Source organism: Danio rerio, chromosome 23, assembly GCF_049306965.1.
Source record: "Danio rerio strain Tuebingen ecotype United States chromosome 23, GRCz12tu, whole genome shotgun sequence".
NCBI lineage: Eukaryota > Metazoa > Chordata > Actinopteri > Cypriniformes > Danionidae > Danio > Danio rerio.
The window spans coordinates 31,580,648-31,598,480 of record NC_133198.1 but is presented as its reverse complement, the minus strand read 5'-3'; the positions used below and the strand labels follow the sequence as shown (position 1 = coordinate 31,598,480).

General features: G+C 34.9%; 1 protein-coding gene across 8 annotated transcripts in view; it reads right to left on the bottom strand.

Moving 5' to 3' along the window:
* The window catches only part of l1cama (L1 cell adhesion molecule, paralog a), a 102,555-nt gene that overhangs the window by 21,318 nt on the left and 63,404 nt on the right, over positions 1-17,833 (bottom strand). For 4 of the 8 annotated variants that reach the window (NM_131361.2, XM_021469729.3, XM_073937995.1 and 1 more), the window contains 8 exon segments: positions 205-389; positions 476-590; positions 2,081-2,251; positions 2,341-2,463; positions 4,268-4,461; positions 7,096-7,198; positions 11,182-11,196; positions 14,494-14,747. In NM_131361.2, the coding sequence (NP_571436.2) occupies positions 205-389; positions 476-590; positions 2,081-2,251; positions 2,341-2,463; positions 4,268-4,461; positions 7,096-7,198; positions 11,182-11,196; positions 14,494-14,620 (1,033 nt within the window). In that variant the 5' untranslated portion in view covers positions 14,621-14,747. 8 annotated transcript variants of the gene reach the window in all.

Below are 17,833 nucleotides of genomic sequence, written 5' to 3'. Positions count from 1 at the left end.
TCACCACAAAACACAAACAACCAATCACAGAAAGTCTCTGCCAAGCAAAGTAACCAATAAGCTTCTATCAAGCAATAAGTAATCATACATTGCAAAGCTGACGTCGTAACTCTGTAACTACTGAAGTTTAATTTTGCGTTCATGCCCTGTATCTAAATGTAAATGTGCAGAGGAAGTGATCCGACAGTGTGAAGAATACCCTACCTTCCACCGTGACTCTGTAGGTGTGAGTGCTCATGCCCTGTGGATTGGTTGCCGTACACTGGTACTCGCCACCGTCAGTCTCTGAGATATTTTGAAAGCGCAGAACTCTGTCATTGCTATCTTTGGTGGTGCGTGACTCAGACAGGACTCCATCTTTCCTGATCCACTGGATACTGGGAGAGGGACTAGTTAAAGAAAAAGAATAGTACATAAACAAATAAGAGACTTTTAAAATAAGCACAACTTTGGGTCTGGCGTTAGTTTGACCTACAGGCCCTGAACGATGCACTCCAGCTCCAGGTTTTGTCCGCTGAGTACCAGGTAGGAGCTGCTGGGGCCAGTGGGACGCATCATCTGTGGCCTTCTGTTCCGCACCACTGAGTTTGCTGCAGATACAAAAACAGAGATACTGAGGGAACTGAGGAGAGAGCATGATAAACAATAACTGCTCCAGTAAGTGGCTGTTGAAGAAGAATAATAATGGGTAACATTTTATAATAACTACACACTATGGACCATTTATTAAGCATTAGCATCTAGTGAATTCATTATTTGTAAAGCAATAACTCTACATTAATAAACATCAGTAAGCTGTTTATACCTGCAGCTACAAATGCTGTATTCTTGACTTACAGTACAATCACATTTATAAAGTGCTTAATAATTGTACTTTCATACTTTGTTAATGATTTATTGTTCATTACTAAATGAAGTATTGCATTATTGACAAACCATTTGTATTTAAGAGTAGTTGGAGGTTTTTAACATCATTCAGAATGAGTTAGTAAATGATTAATAAACTATTGAAATCAACGTTTATACATCTGATTTTTCAGGCATATATTAATGGTTACTTTGTATGTTAACAAATGCTTTATTAACTCAACTTCATACAGCTTTGTGACCTAATCTAAAGTTAGGACTATTTATGATTTATAAAATCCCTTATAAATGATAATTAAAGGCTCGGTATGAAATGAACAATAATCATTGCAATCTTATCTAAAAAGTAAAATTACTGTAAATATTAAACATTGCTGAATAACAGGCATGTCAAAATACTGGATAAAACAACAACAATATAATAATTTAACAATATTAAAGGATGCAGTGATGAGACAAAAGTTGAACTTTGTGGAAGGTTTGTCCCCCATTTTGAGTAAAAGTAGCATGTTTCAGAAAAAGAAAAACATACCAACAGTAAAACGTGGCAGTGTAATGGTCTGAGGCTGTTTTGCTGATTCAGACCTGGAAGACTTGATGTGATAAATGAATGTACGAAAACCAGTGTACCAAAATATCTTGAAGGAGAATGTCCAGCCACCTGTTGGTGACCTCAAGCTGAAGCGAACTTGCGTTCTGCAGCAGAAAAAAATGATATAAAGCAGACCAGCAAGTCCACTTCTGAATGGCTAATGAAATCCAAAATGAAGACTTTGGAGTGGCCAAGTCATAGTCTTGACCTGAACCCAATTGAGATGCTGTGGCATGATTTTAAAAAGGCAGTTTTTCAAAGAGGGTAAAACAATTCTGCAAAGATGAGAGGACTAAAACTCCTCCACAGAGCTGTAACAGACTCATTGTAAGTTTTTTGTGGTGGGCCAACCAGTTATTAGACGTAGAGAGCAAACACTTTTACATATAAAAGCTTTTTCACAAAACTGTAGGTGAGAAAACATAATAGACAGACAGCCAGATAGATAGATAGATAGATAGATAGATAGATAGATAGATAGATAGATAGATAGATAGATAGATAGATAGATAGATAGATAGATAGATAGATAGATAGATAGATAGATAGATAGATAGATAGATAGATAGATAGATAGATAGATAGATAGATAGATAGATAGATACATAGATAGATGCTTACAGGAAAAAACAGTGAGTTTGATTGGCTCCTTGAGCTTGATGACGCGTGCGCTGGGGAACTGAATGTTGCAGGTGTAATCATCTCTACTGTCTGCCACAGTTGCATGAGAGAAGTACAGGTTCCCGTCACGACCCTGAATCACACGCTCATTTTGCTGAATGTGCCGCAGCTCTGAAAGAGAGACAGCAGAAATATAGACAATGTTGAGAGGCAGTTCATGTTTAACATAATAAAGCAGGAGAAAGTAAAAATAGACTAACTCTTATCCATCCAGTGGATGACCGGAGCTACAGTGCCGTTAGGAGGATTACAGGGAAGCACCACACTCTCTCCTTCCTCCACCTTCTTTGTAATGATCTTTTCCTTCTGTAGAGTGGGAGTGTCTGAAAGAGAGAAGCAATTCAATCTACATCACATTCATTTAATACTTTGGGAACAGTAAGATATTTTAAAATGTTTCAGAGTATCTTAAAAATACAGTACAAATAATATTATTGTTTATTATTATAGTAAATATTTGAATATAAAATTATTAAAGTGTGTTTATTTTCTATAATGGCAAAGCTGAATTTGTTTCTGTGGTGCTTGCCAGATCAAGAAATAATTTCTATATGCTGATTTGGTACATTTAAAAGGATTATTGTGTATTAAACACTTTTTTGTAACATTATAAATATCTAAATGACACATTTTCTTATAATGCGCGCTAGCTGAATAAAAATAATAGTTTCTGTTTTAAAAAAAAATCTACTAAATCATTTACTCAACTAATGTAGTGCAACTTAATTGGTTTAAATTGTATTTTTCAATGTGGACCAGAGCATTTAAAATAACTTTTTCCACAAAACTTTAGAATTTCGAATTCACAGATAGCTAGCTAGACAGAAAGACAGGCAAATAAAGCAACAAACAGATAAACACACACACACACATGTAGACAGACAGACAGACAGACATGGATAGATGGATGGATGCATAGAATGATTGATAGAACAATAGATAGAACGATAGATAGACAGACAGACAGACAGACAGACAGACATGGATAGATGGATGGATGCATAGAATGATTGATAGAACAATAGATAGAACGATAGAACGATAGAACGACAGACAGACAGACAGACAGACAGACAGACAGACAGACAGACAGACAGACAGACAGACAGACAGACAGACAGACAGACAGATAGATAGATAGATAGATAGATAGATAGATAGATAGATAGATAGATAGATAGATACGAGCTTGCAGTGGCCAAGTCATAGCTCCGAACTGAATCCAAGTGAGATCCTGTTGCATGACCTTAAAAGGCCATTTTTTTAAAAAGGTAAAACAATTCTGCAAAGATGAGAGGACCAAAATTCCTACTAAATAATAATAATAATAATATTAATAATAATAATAATAATTCCTTACATTTATATCGTTCTTTATAGACACTCAAAGTGCTTTACACATGGAATTTTCTCATCCACCACCACCAAGACTTTTTCATACATTTCAGCCTGAGAATCTGGAGTGTGTTAATTGCTAGCATGTAATTATACTCTGCACAGCTGACAAAACAAATGAACCGCGATTAAAAACCTTATCTAGTCCACCATGTCTTGGCTAGAACTGATACGCAATAGGTGTGTGGTGGCATACATATTAATATGGCCTACACCAGCTGTGTGTGTGTAGCTCATAATATGTGTGCTATTGTTAGCCCAGCTCCCGCGGAGTACTCTGACTTCCAGCACGCATTAAACCCAGGAGTGCCCGTCCCTGCTGGCACACTTACACCACTCACACCCGGTTTCTGAGGTAACCGTTGTCAGGGAAACTGCCAGAGAGGTCGAGACACAGTAGGGTAGACAGGTAGATCCTAAGATAGTGAGGCAAGCGACTGTTGTGTTGTTGATTTTTGCTGGGGTGTTTGATTGCTAATTGGCAAACGATCTGGGATTTTTATTCGTTCAGGAATTCCTCGAACTGCCAAGCGTGACTGGCACACACAATGAGCTGTAATTTTCGTCTAAATGACATTTTTGCGCTTGTGACTCAACAGGGGACGGGGGGCCTGATTTGGGGTTGTTATCTGCTGTGCACCAGATTCTCTCTACAGAAAACTCTCCACATGTGGTAAAGTCACAGATATCAAACAGCCAATCCTGAGTGTGCTGTGGTAATAAGTGACTTACTCTCTGTGACGATGCGAGCCTCATTAGACACCGCCGTGCCGAGCTCGTTAGAGGCATAGCAGTTGTATCTGCCCTGGTACTGGTGGATGGGTCCATCTTTGGCAGTCAGTGAAAAAGTGCCAGAATCTCGGGATACAGAGAGGTCAGGGTCTTTAGAGGGGTCAAACTCCACACCATCTTTCACCCAGCGGAACCTGGTAACAGCGCAGGAATAAAGCAGAGAGTCATTGTGTACATGATAGACAACAATTACATTCTAAATAAAATTACCTATATGTAACCCATTTGTCCTACTGCACCAATCCTGTTTCGAGCTGGGATCAAACCGGCGATACTTTATACGGGAGTCAGTTGCTCTAACAAGAAGTCTTAAGGTCATGGCCCCTAGCGTCTTTTTCTAGAGCATCTTTAGAGGTCAGAGGAGTGAGGTTTACCTGCATAGTACTTCGCTAGCTGGCCTCTGTTATACTTACCCCCCTAAAGCTCACTCCCATCCCGGACGAGCCCCTATTTGTAACCCACTGATCCTACTGCACCCATCTCGTTCTGAGCTGTGATCGGATCGGCGATTCTCTAACAAAGAAGCTAAAGACTATGGTTCTTACCATCTGTCGCTAGAGCACCTTCAGAGAGTAGGTCAGAGGAGTGAGGTTTACCTACATAGCACTTCACTAGCTGGCTTCCATGGGCCAAAAAGTGAGGGGGGACAGCTGTATGAAATCCACAAGTTTACATTCTCAATCACCTGCTTCTAAACAGTCTGTTTCTAAAAGTGAGGGGGACTTATCCCCTTCGAACCGACCCCCCCCCCACCCCCCTGGTTGCTACGCCCCTGCCTCCTTTACATATGCTGTATATAGTTGAAGTCAAAATTATTAGCAGGTAAAGTTGTAAATCTTTTTAAAATTATTACCCAATTCCTCTTTAACACAGAGAATTTGTTTCTACACATATTTTAAACATAATCATTTGATTCACTAATGTCTAATAGCCAATTGCTTTTGTCTTTGCCATGATGACAGTACTTAATACTTTGCTAGTCATTTTGCAAGATACTAGCATCCAGTTTAAAGTGAAATTTAAAGCCTTAAATAGGGTAATTAGGCAAGTAAGGTTTATTAGTCAAGTCATAGGACAACAGCAGTTTGTTCTGTAGCCAATCAAGAGGAAAAGTCTTAAGGGTGCTAAGAGGACCTCTTGTAAGGACCTATTTCATGAACCTGTTAATTTGAACTAATTAAAAAAATATTTGGGTTTTTTTGCCATTTCAAAATGTGTCCATTTTTCATTTTAATACAAAGAAAATATTTTTAAAATCACATTTAAATCCTTTTTTAGTCATATCTTATTAATCTGTGTAAGTAGATTTCAATTACTATGCTTAGTTTTGCAGATTGGTCAAACATTTGTCAAAATAAATGCACAAAATTTCTTCATTCTTTTATAAACTACATTCTAAAGGTTATTAAAGAGGGATTAGTTTATATGTAATTACATAAAATAATTTATTCTACCAATTATTATCATTATTATTATTATTATTATTATTATTATTATTATTATTAGCCATTATTATTATTATATATTTTCTGTAAAAACTTTTCACTTTGATGCATTAAAAAACAATTTTTATTTTGAAATTAATCAATGTAATTTTTTGTGCTAGAAATGTATAAAACTTTTCACAAATTTAATTAAATAATTCCTCATTTGCATATTTAAAAATAGCACTTTAATGGACAACATTATATAGCATTAATATTAAACATAATAACTTTAATTTTTTTTCAGGGTATCGAGATTCATTCATTAATTGTGATTAAAGAAACCACTAAAACAGGACCTTGATGTGTAAATCTTTGAAACAGAACCAGTTTTTGAAAAGTAAATTTGTAATAAATGTAATGCATGGCAACAAAAACAAACTGCATTTAAAAAGACTTGGGTTTGCCTTTAAACCTCAACAAGGATTTGTAACAAGAACCCTTGAAATTCCATTTAACTGAGAGAAATTTACACATATTTTGAACATAATATTTTTAATCACAAATTTCTAAGAGCCATTTGCTTTTGTCTTTGTATGATGACAGTACTTAATACTTTACTAGTTGTTATATTGCTTAAGCAAGCTAATAATATTAACATTAAAATAAATTTAAAAGTAAAAACTTCTTTTATTCTAGCTGAAATAAAACAAATAAGACTTTCTACAGAAAAAAAAATATTATTTGACATACTATGAAAAATTCCCTGCTCTGTTAAACATCACTTGAGAAATAATTGAAATAGAAACAAAAATTCACAGGAGGGCGAATAATTTTGACTTCAAAAGAGTACTGAAAATACAGACAACCCAGCAATTTTTAGACCGCACAGTTTACATAAAGATATTGTGTATATAAATAAGTAAAGTATCTTTAGCAGCAACTCGACTTGTAAAATGATTTCTGAATGATGAGATTAACCTGATGACTGGAGTAATGATGCTGAAAATTCAGATTTATTAAATCAGTGAAATAATAAATCATTTTAAATAGGTTTTGCAGGCAACTACATTTACAAAGTGAACCATTTTGATTTAGTGCTTCTATATTGAATATATTCATTACATTTATAAGTCACACATACTCTTTCATAGCATATACACCTTGTAGCTAACAGTCTTCAACAGAAAACACAACAATAGATGTAAATGATGTAATATAATGCATTATGTTTAGTGTATCTAGATACTGGTTACTATTATAGTGTGCTGTAACAGTGGATCATACAAGAATACAGTTCAAAATACAAATAACTGGTGTAACTGTGCTGTTATGAATACTAACGTGGGAGGGGGATTCCCAGTGGCATCACAGGTGAGCGTGATGTCATCAGCCGAAAAGGTGGTGACAGATTTCGGCTGGGCCGTAATCACCGGGGGGCTTTTCACTGCACACAATCACACATCAAACAATCAATTACACAGAGCCTTCCTGTGAGCTGTGAAGTTAGCAAAGCAACACCCTCAAAATTGGAGACATCTCTTCTCACATAATAAGTTAGCTTCAGATGTGGATGTGGAAGGCATATTAGTCACAGTAGTTAGGCAGCCTCTCTGCTGACCTGCTGTAATCACAACAGTGTTCTGAACTGAGGGAAGACTGGAAGGTCTCGGTTGCGCAATAAGCAGTAATGAGCCCCCTGTAAGGACCTATTTCATGCACCTGCTAATTAGAACTAATTAAAACAGATTTGGGGCTTTTTGCTATTTAAAATGTGTCAATTTTTCTTTTTAATGCAAAGAATATATATATTTTTAAATCACATTTAAATCCTTTTTAGTCTTATCTCATTAATTTGTGTCAGTAGATTTCAATTACTATACTTATTTTTGCAGATTGGTCAAACATTTGTCACAAAAACACTTTTAGATTTTTATTCTGGTTATTACACTTTTAGATTTTTATTCAAATCTACATTCTAAATGTTTTTTTAAGAGGGATAGTTCTTATATACTTACATAAAATATTGTATTCTACCAAATACAATAATTATTATTAAAGTTTATTATAAAGGCTAGGGTGGATTACTGATGAAAGCAGCTCTTAGTTTTTTGGCAGGTTCCAAACAATTGTCACAGTTATGCGTAGGAGGAAAATCAATTCTTAGTTAAAAAAAAAATAAAAAATCAATAATAAATTCATATGTCAATTGTCCCAGTCACAAAACTCAATAGAGGAAAGTTATTTTGGGGGTTATATAATTGTTAACATTCAATGGAGGAAAACATGGTTATTACCATTTAAACTTTGTATTCCTATATAATAAAATAAAAGGAGTGCACTTCAAATTTAATGTACTTTTTACAAATATTGTATTGTTACTGATATTTGCAGCTTTTGTAAGAATGAGTGTGAAGACATTTGTCACTTGTTTTTTATGCGATGTATCATCATTGCTTTGGATTGATTAAGTTCATATTGCTTTTCCAAGGCTGTTATGAGTGTTATTTTGCACCTTAAGGATGTTATTTGTTATTTTGAAAACCAAAACAAGTCACTATTAGCCGCCGTGACTGTTCTTATACTTTTACTTTCACAAACAGAGGTTCCTTACAAAAAAATCTATTTTTATAGACTTCTTATGTGAAATAGAACATTTAATTAAATCACTTAAATTAATTGATAATGCTTTTTTGAGTAAATATGATCAGATCTTTTATGCTACTTGAATTTTTTTAATCTTTTCCTATTGCATTATTTTTTTTAATTCTATATATTTTAATGCACTTTTTTGGCGTTGCTCTCCTGTCTCTAATGTGAATATTGTGTAAAATAACTGTTCTTTTTACTGTATTCTAAGTTGCATTATAGTTTCTTGAAATAAATAAATAAATAAATAAAAGATTATTATTATTTTTGTTGTTTGCTGATCTCAGTATTTTCTGAGTCACTAAAAGTAAAAAAAAAATCTAATAATAAAAATAAAATATTCAAAAAATCTTTTCTGTAAAAACCTTACATTTATATTATTAAATAACTCCTCATTTGCATATTTAAAAATAAGACTTTTTTAGACAACAATATATAATAATAATAATCAATATAATAACTGCTTTCATTTTTTCAGGGTATCGAGATGTAAATTCATTAATTGTGATTAAGTGGGCCACTAAAAGTGGACCTTGAAGTGTAAATCTTTGAAAAACAGAACCGGTTTTTGAAGGGTTGACAGAAAAATTGAATACATTTAATGCATGGCGACAAAAAGAAACTGTATAACAACTCAACAACAACAAACCACCACAGATTTGAGTTTCCCTCTAAACCTCATCAAGAATTTAAAGCAAGAGTCCCTGAATTTCCACAACTCAAACACCTGATTTGTTCCAACAGATAAACGAATATCATCCATTAGAAACTCTCGAGAGAAATGAAGAGTGCAGTAAAGAGTGAGTAGGTAATACATGGAGATTAGGTGAGCCCAAGATGTTCTCTAAGTGTGGGTTGTTTTACGGATGAACAGCCTAGGAAAGCATTGGAGGGCAGGGAGAAATTGAGACTAGAGGAATGAATAAAAGAGGAAGACAGCAAGAGCGTAAACGATTAGTGATGTAATCTACAGACAGAGCCACTGAGGCAATAAACAAGTGCTTATTCTAGACAGATAACAACACTGATGTCCTGGAATGGTTAGAGAGAGTGCTCACGCTTTCCACATCATTCATTAGACTTAGAAACAAAGGTTTGTGGGATTTCAAACAACCTTCAATTTGCTTCAGTGCAGAGAGGGCACATCTGTCTAGGCTTTTCATTCTTTCTTTCTTTCTTTCTTTTGTTATATGTTTGCCTGACATTCGTTAAATTGTTCATTCATTCATTGACTAATTGGTGTATTTATTCATTATATTTGCCTGGCATGTTTTTTTCGTTTGCTTATTTACTTGTGTAATTATTCATTCGTTCATTTATTCATTCATTGTCTTTCTTTATTATTTATCATTCTGTCTGTCTTTCTTTGTTTGTCATTCATTAACTCTTCAAGTAAGTCTGTATTCCATCCATCCAACCATCCATCATTCTTTTCCATCTTCTTATTATTCTTTTTTCTTTTTAAGTGTCTGTTGTACATTCATTAACTCATCCTGTCATTCTAGAAATTTTCTGTCTGTAATTATTTATTTTATTTATTCATTAATCTATTGTTTGTATATGATCCATTCATTAATTCATTCATTCATTCATTCATGTATTTATTGATTAATTAATTAATTTATTTATTCATTTTTTCATTATGTTGTCATTCATTCATTCATTCTTGCTTGACATTCATTCATTCATTCATTCATTCATTATGTTATTCTATTACATTAATTGCATTCTATATATCTGCCGATTATTATTTCATTTGCTCATTCATTCACCCATTCATGTTTGCCTGACATTCATTCATTTTTATCATTCATTCATTCATTCATTCATTCATTCATTCATTCATTCATGTATTTAATGATTAATTAATTAATTTATTCATTCATTTTTTCATTATGTTGTCATTCATTCATTCATTCTTGCTTGACATTCATTCATTCATTCATTATGTTATTCTATTCCATTAATTGCATTCTATATATCTGCCGATTATTATTTCATTTGCTCATTCATTCACCCATTCATGTTTACCTGACATTCATTCATGTTTATCATTCATTCATTCATTCATTCATTCATTCATTCATTCATTCATTCATTCATTCATTCATTCATTCATCTGTTCGTTCATTTATTATTTTTGCCTGACATTCATTCATTCATTCATTCATTCATTCATTTATGTTTGCCTGGCATTAATGCATGTTTATCATTCATTCATTCGGTCATTCATTCATTCATTCATTCATTCATTTTTTCCTGACATTTATTCATTCATTCATTCAATCGTTCGTTTATTCATTCATTATGTTTGCCTGACATTCCTTCGATTAATCAATTGATCGATTGATCGATTGTTCATTTATTGCTTTTGTTCATTCATTTGCATCTTGTTTAATCAATCTATCTAACAGCACTGGTGGTTCAGGGTCTAGTTGAGAGTAATAAGGATGTAATAAAAAATAAATTTAAAAAAGACTGTTGAAAATATCCAGCAATCCCTGATGATGGACCATCTTATGGACCATTAACCAGTATGACTGGAGGTTTGGTCGCCAGTCACCCATTAACAAAAGATCATTAATTTTTAAAAGACTCATGCCTTAATGCACCCTTCAATTTTTCTAAATTATTCCCACACTTCTGAATATAACAAACAAATTTCTCAGTTGATCGGGCTGTTGCTGAAGGCTGTCTTCCGTTATTAGATTAAGTCTGGGAAATGTTAGTGCAATAAAGTCAGTACATGAAAACCACAATATACATGCCAGATATACTTACAGTCTCTTATTTTGTCTGTTCATCGAGTCAGCAGGGGGAAAAAAGAAATACTTTAGTTTAAAGCAATTCACACTGAAAAACATGCACATGAACACTTAGAATCATGCACACACATACACAGATTATACATATACGATTATCATTCCTTAATTACAAGTTAATTACAACACCCTACAATGAACTCAAAGCCCTACAGACACTTTTTGACATTGTTAGATTTTAATTAAGATATTACTTATCCAATTTGTGAATGTGTATTTTTATAGAGGATTTTCCTCAAAAGTATTTATTAGTGGTTTTAATGTTTTTGCAAAAACAAAAATTTAGAATTCTGGCAATAAAAAAGCAGGCTCATCACAAAGTGTTGCCTTGGTTGGTACTATTGTTTTCTATTATTTTGTATTCATTTATTTAAAGAGCACATATTTTACCTCTTTTACAAGATATAAGATAAGACTTTGGTGTCTCCAGAATGTGTCTGGAAAGTTTCAGCTCAAAATACCCATCAGATTATTTATTATATAATGTAGAATCTCCCCATTTTGGGGTCTGTAGCTGTTTTTGTTGTCTGTGCCTTTAAATCCAAATAAACTGCCCACTGCTCCGACATGCATGTCTGCTTCACATGTCTTTCGTCAGATAAACAGCCGTCAGTGATAGAGACAGACATAGATGAAGCTGAAATAAGTAAGTTTATTTGATGTATTTGTGGTGGAGTCTCTTCAAGTCTTTCTGAAATGATAAGTCACACATAAATGCATTTTGCAGTACATACACATATATTACCGGTTACTGATACCATGCTGCCGTGGTGATTATAGTCGTTAAGAAATACATAATGATTTTACCGTCTTTATTAAAAACATGCACTGTTTTAAAAACGTTATTTTAACGTTAAATTAATTATTGAGTTACAGCTAATTACAGAGAGTTGTACCATATGTTTTAATCAGTTTTTTTTTTTTTTTTGCAAATGTTCTGTGGACATGTTTATACATGCTATAATGAAGACATGGCACCAGTCAATCAATTTGGGGGGCAGGGAAACTGCACTCCTACGTCATGTTGCTATGGGCCTCAAATTCAAATGGTTTTGGGTCCTATTTTAACATTAGTAAATTTAAAACAGAGACTTGTTGTGTTTATATCACTCCAATATGACTGGATGGATAAACTATACCTACACACAGTTCGGTCCAAACTGCTTACGAAAGATGATTTTCAACATAGGTAAAATACGTTTCTAAAAAAGATTTCTTTCGAAAAATTGTATAGTATGATTACATTTCTCTTAGACTCAATATAGTTCTATAACCATAATCATACATAATAAATGTAAAATAATTTGAGAATTTGACAAAAAGATATTTTAATGACAAATTCAGTTTGTTCCACTGAAAAAAAAAACAGATCACAGAAATATTCATGACACAACTGCAATGGCCTCATCGCAATCATGTTTATGACAGATTTATGACAAGCTTTGAAGTCTTGGTAATGTCAATTTGTTATGACAAAGACACTAACAGTTAGTAAGTAGGTAGTAAGTAATGTGTATTTATATAGCATATTTATCGTGTATGGTCATACACCCAAAGCGCTTCACAATCCTGAAGAGGGTCTCTCCACACCACCACCAGTAAGCAGCATCCACTTGGATGATGCAACAACAGCCAAAGGACAATGGCACCAGTGCGCTCACCACACACCAGCTATAGGGGGAGTGGAGAGACAGTGATAAAGCTAATTCGGTAAATGGGGATGATTGGGAGGCCATGATCATAAAGGCCGATGGTGGGAATTTGGCCAGGACACTGGGGTTACACACCTACTTTACGAGAAGTGCCATGTGATTTTTAATGACCACAGAGAGTCAGGACCTCGGTTTACTGTCTCATCATAAGACAGCGCTCACTGACAGTATAGTGTCCTCTTCACTTTATTGGGGTTTTAGGACTCACGCAGACCGCAGATTGAGTGCCCCCTGCTGGCCTCACTAACACCATTTCCAGTAACAACCTAGTTTTTCCATGTGGTCTCCCACCCAGGTACTGACCAGGCTCAGCGCTGCTAACCTTTAGTGAGTCTTGGGCTGCAGGGTGATATGGCTGGGGCTGGGGGTTATGATGTATTTGTTTATGCCAAGTTGCCATAAAGATATCTCATGCAATGTCATCTTTGGATTTAAAATGACATAATTAAGTGAATCACAAAAGCATGCATAAAATTTCATTTAAACCTATGACATGTGATGTGTCATGAATCATGATTATAAAAGTGTCATTGTTTTATAAACACCACCTTCAAATAAAGTGTTACATTAAGATTTTTATGATTCTCATCAGAACATTTTCTCCCAAAGTGAAGGCAAAACCCCACATCCCTATTAGCCTTAACCCTATAACCCTGTTTTTTTTTTAAACAAAACCAATGTTTGTGATAGTATGATTACACTGTTTGGAAGCGAAACAAAGACAAGAAATGATGCCAGCTCAGACACCTGGACTGTAGATCAGCTGGCCAGTGAGAGATAACAAGCTGCTGGCAAAGCAGAGCTAAAATAAACTCCCTATTTAGCTATTTTGACTTCAGCCTATCTTTCCAAGATGGCTTGGTACTGCAGTCCCAACAACTTAATAACAAAACAAAAGCAGCGATCCTCTAAAACTGCAACACAAGCACAGAAATAAAGAGAGAGGGATGGAGCTTTAGTTCAGAGCAAATGGGCTAGATTTTGTTTGTCCACATTTTAATGTGGGTCAGTTATCGATCTCAATGATAACATCCATGTCCACCTTTCTCATTTAAAGGTCACTAATTGAAAGTCAAAAGAAGCAGTGACCTTTAATGTAGGTGTAACTCTGCGCTGACATCTCATTCTGGTGCATTTCAGTTTTGTAGTTTTCATCATCTAGGCGTTTTCCTCTTCTGTTTGAGAGTGTGTGTGTGTGTGTGTGTTTAAATGAGTGGAAAAGAGAGATGCTCTGTTACACCGGCTGCAATCTTAAACTGCAGCTGTACAATAATAGCAGTGCTGTTTATAGCTTTAGGAAGCTTGTAGCGGCTGCTGTTGTTACAGTTCCTGCTCAGGTGGGTTTCAGTCAACACCAGCCCGAGTGTCCTTTCCAAACAGGCCTGTACTAGCCATTGCAGATCAATGGAGTAATCAATTGAGTAATTAAACTCACTTAAAACTGCACATTTGGCACTTTTTAACTCTCATGCGCCATAATAACAAACCACAGCAAACATGTACTGTAGAAATCAATGCCAACAGACTCTTGATGTACATATGTATTGCAGTGTACTCACATCTGGATGGGATGTTGATGGTGGTGTTCCCGGGTTTTAGAGCCACTGCTAGCAGAAGGAGAGGAAGCAGGAGAGCCGTGCATCGCCCCCTGCTGCTCACCTGCTGTTTTTGTGACGTGGCAGGCATTGCACCTGCTGACAGACACAAACACAGCGGTGCAGGAAAGCCGTGGATTATTCCACTCAGAGAAGAGCACTGTGTCTTCCTCCTGTGTGTTTCTCTCAGGTCCACACCCTCCTGATGCAAAAGATCACTGCATGAGGAGAGAGAGAGAGAGAGAGAGAGAGAAAGAGAAAGAGAGAGAGAGGGAGAGAGAGAGAGAGAGAGAGAGAGGGAGAAAGAGAGAGAGAGGGAGAGAGAGAGAGGGAGAAAGAGAGAGAGAAAGAGAGAGATAAAGAGAGGGAGAAAGAGAGAGAGAGAGAGAGAGAGAGGGGGAGAGGGGGAGAGGGAGAGAAAGAGAGAAGCATTTAGACCTCCTCATGGCCCAGGACAGAGAGCCAGAAACATTATAAACAAAAGGCAAAGAGGGGTGGAGTTCAGTGCACAGTGAGTTACAGAGGTGCATAATGTGTTTTCACCTTCTCAGTCCAGCATAAAAGAAATACATTTTGTTCTGGTAAAATGTTAAAGGGATGGTAAAGGGATGGTATTAGCCATGATGGTGATTATTAATGACTATTATCAAATCCATGTCATGCAATATGCTATTTATAATTAATAGTAGATTAAATATTTCACAATACTCATTGTTATTTTTATATGTTATATTTCTTATAGGTTACTGTATATTATTTAAATATTATATAATAAATATATTATTAAATATTACAATATATATTGTTAAATAACATAATACAGCATGACTACTGCTACTATTACTACTAATAATAGCATTATCAGCAGTTTTAATTAATGTTTATCAATATGTTATTTTGATTATATGTAATACTTAATTTAGAATTACTGCTTATATTCGTCATTACTATTATTTAATATTAACAGTATTTAACATTTATTTATAATGTATTTGTAATAATATTTATTAATGATAATATAACAATATTCTCCATAATGTAAAATTCTTCTAATCTCAAGTTAATACTGATGATATATATATATATATATATATATATATATATATATATATATATATATATATATATATATATATATATATATATATATATATATATATATATATATATATATATATATATAAAACAACTTACTACTACTACTACTACCACTACTATTATTACTATTTTTATTATTTTTATGTAATAAAACGTATACTACTTATTATTATTATTATCATTATTATTATTGTTGTTATTAATATTATTACACAGTAATAAATACTAAAACCAATATCAAAATTCATGTAATAGTTACAGGGTGTGATTTATACATTGATGATCAGGGGGTCAACTTTTTCAGTAGTATGTAAATTTGTGTTGCACATTTTTTATTAATATTATTTGGGATATAAATCAAAGATCAGAGAAAGATATTTCTTACTATTAAAGGGCTGACTCCGCATAAATTTTGTTTTGATGTGAAGTTTGGATCAAGCGTTAATTAGGGAAGTCATTCCCTCCCCCCAAAACCCCCCTGTAATTTGATAAATGAATATTTATCTATATTTCTGCATATATTTTTCTGTATTAAATCTGAAATTATATTTATAATTATTATTTACCTATACTTTAACACTTACTACTAAATTAACTTTGCATTATTACATTTCATTCATTTATTTTCTTTTCCGCTTTGCCCCTTTATCAATCTGGGGCTGCCACAGCGGAATGAACCGCTTACTTATCTAGCAAATGTTTTACACAGCGGATGCCCTTCCAGCTGCAAACCATCTCTGAAAAAACATCCATACACACACATACACTACAGACAATTTGGCTTACCCAATTCACCTGTACCGCATGTCTTTGGACTGTGAGGGAAACCGAAGCACCCTGAGGAAACCCAAGCGAACGTGGTGAGAACATGCAAACACCACACAGAAACGTTAACTGACCCAGCCGGGGCTCGATCCAGCAACCTTCTTGCTGTACTGCGCCACGCGTTGCCCATTATTACATTTATTTATATATAATATTATACATACATATATAAATATCAAGGCTGATATTTAATATTTAATGCGTACACTTGCAACTTAAACACTCAACACCAAACTCGATATAATACATTTCCCCTTATATAGATACAAGACACCCTATGCACTGATGAAAGGACCATAAGAGCAATCGCATGGCAAAACATCCTAATCACAATCACCACCATGCCATCTCATAAAGCAATTTACTCACTTTATTACTTTAACAAGATCTGAGAATATCTTAATGGCCACATGCGTTAATAATCAATGGCGAGCAGAGGCCAGTGTAAGCAAAAAAGATTCATTTAAAATAACGCCTGGATCTTTTTGAGGAGCAGAAAAGATAAGCGAATATTAGAGCATCTATCGCTCACGCCGCAGGCTCATGAGACCCACTGCAGGAGCAGGTCTCCATCTGCCAAATGACACAAAGACCTGCGTGTGTGCCTCCATTTATCAGCACTATCACTGGATCAAACAACTCTCTTTTTCATTCACTTGCCTTGATCGCACTACTGTAAAAAAGGAAGCTCCCTCGAGGACTCGCGATAAAACTTCAGACAGACAATGGGGATGAAACAAAATAAGGAGCGTAAGGTGGATATTTTCATTGGCTTGGGGTACAGGATGTTTGACAGCAGCAGGCAGTTATGCATATCTTTAGCTGGGCACCGCTGTACCCGAGTGGTGCCAAACCCTGGAGCTGAGTGACCTTGGTGCAGAAGAAAAGGTTGAAGGAAGAGTAAAGCACAGATTTTTCACTCTCTCACACACAAAGACAACCTGCTGAAAAGACCAGCTCAGACTAGCATGAATTTCCAAGCTGTTTCATACTGGTTTGTTTCTGGTTCAGATGGTGGAGTAGCATCGCAGCGATGATCATAGTCCCATAAAAGCACTGGGAATACATCTTTGTAGGTCGCAACTCTCTCTGGCCTTATTCCTGCCAACTCTTTTATGCATTTGACATTTAAAAAAGAATTATGATCAAGTGCAAATGGAATTTTGCCACTAAAATATATACACACACACACACACACACACACACACACACACACACACACACACACACACACACACACACACACACACACACACACACACACACACACACACACACACACACACACACACACACACACACACACACACACACACACACACACACACACACACACACACACACACACACACATATATATATATATATATAATTATTATTT